This window comes from Sinocyclocheilus rhinocerous, unplaced genomic scaffold, assembly GCF_001515625.1.
Source record: "Sinocyclocheilus rhinocerous isolate Xijiao unplaced genomic scaffold, SAMN03320098_v1.1 scaffold2645, whole genome shotgun sequence".
NCBI classification, from domain to species: domain Eukaryota; kingdom Metazoa; phylum Chordata; class Actinopteri; order Cypriniformes; family Cyprinidae; genus Sinocyclocheilus; species Sinocyclocheilus rhinocerous.
The window spans coordinates 317314-320969 of NW_015654522.1; the positions used below are offsets into that span (position 1 = coordinate 317314).

The window sequence follows — 3656 nt, forward strand, 5'->3', positions numbered from 1 at the left end:
CCGGCCGCGCCGTTCTCAAGCCCGCCCGCCTCCGCTCACTCAAGCCGGACTCCGCTCACTCTAGCCCGCGGGCCTCTGCTCACTCTAGGCCGCCGCCGCTCACTCTAGGCCTCCGGCCGCCGCTCACTGTAGCCCGCCGTGTGTTTCGTTGTGAAAGTGAAACTACTTGTTTGGCCTTCCAAAAGAGGACACGACTAGAAATCAGTGGTTAAGTTGTATTTACAACACTGTTCCAGAACAGTTCAATCCAAATATTCAGATGTATCCAGGGCATTTTATGGAGGACTGTTTCCTGATCCTGGTAGAGTAGACTACAATGCCGGCTGTTCTGACTCACAGACTATAAGTACGTTTTTTTATATTTAAAGAATTTGCCAATGACTTTCACGGTGGACGAAGCGGAGTCCAGCCCGGGGTCGTCACATGTGGTTGCCGCAGGCATCACAATATGGTAAGGGACGTAACATTTCCGTCACATGCTTGAGGTATTCGGCCAATCACAACGTACTGGATAGCTGGCCAATCAGAGCACACCTTGCTTTTCAGACCGATGAGCTTTGTAAAAATCGACGCGTTTCAGAAAGGCGGGGCATAGAGGAGAAACAATAATGTACAGTATGTGGAAAATAATGTGTTTTTTGAACCTTAAACCGCATAAACACATTTCATTACACCAAATACACAAAATAATGTTCTTTTTAGCAACATCATATGACCCCTTTAATATGGTTTGTGTAAATGTGTGTTTAGATCCGTGCTGCTGTGTTGTTGATGTTGGGTGGGAGAGACAGGAGAGTATCACCTCACCAGGGTCTAGAGCTCTACAGAGCACTCAAGAGCAGGAGCACACCTGTCAGGTACACAAACAAACAAACACACTGCATTTAATAAACACATATTACGCTGATATTATTAATAGTGATAGACTAGGCTGATTAAATTTGGCCATTTTGAGATGTTGGTATTGGCCATTAATGGCATCTAAAACAACTTTGTCAATGGATAATTAACTTTTCTTTTTGCAGAGTATGATACAGTTTGGGATCAGAAAGATTTTTTCCTTTTTTTTCCTCTTTTTTTTTTTTAAGACGTCGACTGTGCTCACCAAGGCTGCATTTATTTGATCAAAATACAGTTATAACAGTAACATTTAAAAAATATTTTTACAAATTAAAATAACTGTTCTATTTTAATATATTGTAAAATATTTTAGAATTTTTTGGACTTTTTGATGAATAGACAGTTTAAAAGAACAGCATTTATTTGAAATAGAAATCTTTTGTAACATTATAAATGTCATTTTTTTATCAGTTTAATGCATTCTTGATAAATAAAGGTATTAGGCCTACTTAAAAAAAACAACAAAAAAAAACAAAAAAAGAAGTCTTACTGACCCCAAACCTATGAAACTGTATGTTGTTTTAGTACATTTTCAGTTAAATAAATATTGGTTTAATTTGGCCATGTTTGCCCTTGGCTTTTGAAAAACCCACTGCAGGCAACCACTAATCACTATTTTGAAATGTTCAGCTTTCTCTTTCTTTTTTCCTGTCTTTATCACACACATTCTCTCTTTCTCTCTCTTTGTCTGTCCCTCAGGTTATTGTGGTACAGTGATGAGGGTCATTCGCTGTCTAAAGTCAACACTCAGTCTGACTGCTTCCTCAACATCGTTCTGTGGTTTAAAGAACATTTAAACTGACGCAACATTTCTCAGAAACGCATATGAAAATATTAATCAAATGCTTTTTTTTTTTGTCTGCACATATTGTGTTTGACATTCTTGCCAAAACTTTAGATGTCCATGAATGTTGCACTGAGTCTGAAGTTAAAGGTTATACAGGTCACTGTCCACTAGGGGACAGACCTGTCCATGTTAAATTAGCACTGCTAAAATAAATGGTCAAATGCCAAAGGATGAAGTCATTATGTTTAGAAATCAGAGCTCATGTACTGTGATACTGAACTTCTCTTTTTAGAGTTAATATCTGAACATTCACCGTCTTTTGTGAGACGTTTACTCTTCGCTGTGTTTTTAATGGAGAGTAATGATCTTGCCAATATTTTTAGATCAAATCTGTTTGACTTTAAATACAAATACATGCTGATCGTTTGTAGATTTAAATTAGTTTGATTATGAAAAAAGTACATTTAGGATGGAAAGCAGAAGAGAAGAACAAAAAGCAATTTTCTAGTTTCTGAAATGTATCTATAGAGATCTTCAACATTCCATATTTATAAACATGATACGAGACAGAAATGTGTGATATTTATTTTGGCCAATGCTTATACACATAGATCCAGGTGTGCATGCTTGCTTTGGTGGAAGCTGTACCAGCTCACATGTCTAAGACTCTCGTGTCCGTTTCACTTGCAGCCCATTAAGAAAGGTATTTCCCTCAAAGATTTCTTTGTTTCATAGTTTTGGAACATTTTTGTCCTTTGAACACTTAATCTCAAAATCCTCTTTGACAGATTCATTCAGCTCTTGTGTTTCTATCATGAGCTTTGTTTATAATATTGTTATTAGGTATTCTGGTTTGCCATTTGTGGCACTTTGAGCTCCAGCCAGTTTTATGTTACAGTGTTTTATGGCCAATTGTAGCATGTGGATTTTCAATATTCTGGCGGTCTCAGGGGGCAGATTGCTTTATACCCTGTTAAGATTGCATTGCTAATGACCCACAGAGAAAGAAGTAGAACACAACAGGTCACCTGAGACCATTGCCACTGCCACTGTGTAAGAGAGAGAGAGAGAAAGAAAGAAAGAAAGGTCTGTATTATTCCCCCTTTGATCGGGTTTGGTGTAGGTGTCTGGGTCTTAGGCAGGTCAAATATCATTAAAAGTCTTTACTCTCTGTCTCAGTCTGCCTAGACGCTGAACGGCATGCTTATAAAGGAAGATTAAAGAGCAAGGCAGAATTTGAGAATAAAAACAAACACCCAAAAAGCAGGAAATCATTGCCAGGGGGTGAAAAGCAGAAGCAGATTAGAGGAAGTAGGGAGAAAAATCTGAGTAGGTTTAAGGTCACACTGGGGTAAAATAAGCCACAGCTCAGTTGGTGCTCTCATGAGCTGTGATGTGACAACTAAATGAAAACATGAAAGTTATCTGATGGCTCAAGCTTTTTTTTCCCCCCAGAATGCTGGGAGTTGGGTAAGATCCAGTAGGCCTGGGGCACGTTGAATCAACGGCCATAAATGAGACACCACTTGAAGCAGTGAATCTATTTGAGTTGGCAAAGTAATACAGCATAAATGAAATCCTTCAGACATCTTTGTTATACTTTGGTTCATGTTGCTTCTGTTGCTTTTGGACATTACAAGTCTTATATAAGTTGTTTTCTTTGATCTTAAAGTAGATCTTCAAACTGATAAACAGCTCTGCTCTGTTGTTTTCACCTATTAATTAGAAAAAGGAAACGACACAAACTGGCTCACCTTACCACAGGCCCAAAGTAAAGGTGTGCTAAACCAGGGTGTTGCTGTGAGTAGTGATCAGTGTCCACCCACCCAAAAGAAAACTAATCAAATGTTATTATTAGCATAGATTTTTACATGTCTTTTTATTGATTTATTGGCTGTTAGATCATTTATTGGACTATAATATGTGCTTGCCTCTGCATTGTTTCAATAGGATGTCTGTCATTGTCCAT

General features: G+C 38.2%; 1 protein-coding gene across 1 annotated transcript in view; it reads left to right on the forward strand.

Moving 5' to 3' along the window:
* LOC107717528 (acylamino-acid-releasing enzyme) overlaps positions 1-3121 on the forward strand; it is a 16014-nt gene extending 12893 nt beyond the window's left edge. The window contains exons 25-26 of the mRNA XM_016524304.1: positions 751-857; positions 1600-3121. Coding sequence (XP_016379790.1) covers positions 751-857; positions 1600-1702 — 210 coding nt within the window. The 3' untranslated portion in view covers positions 1703-3121. The remainder of the gene's footprint in view (positions 1-750; positions 858-1599) is intronic.
* Positions 3122-3656: the final 535 nt, after the last annotated feature.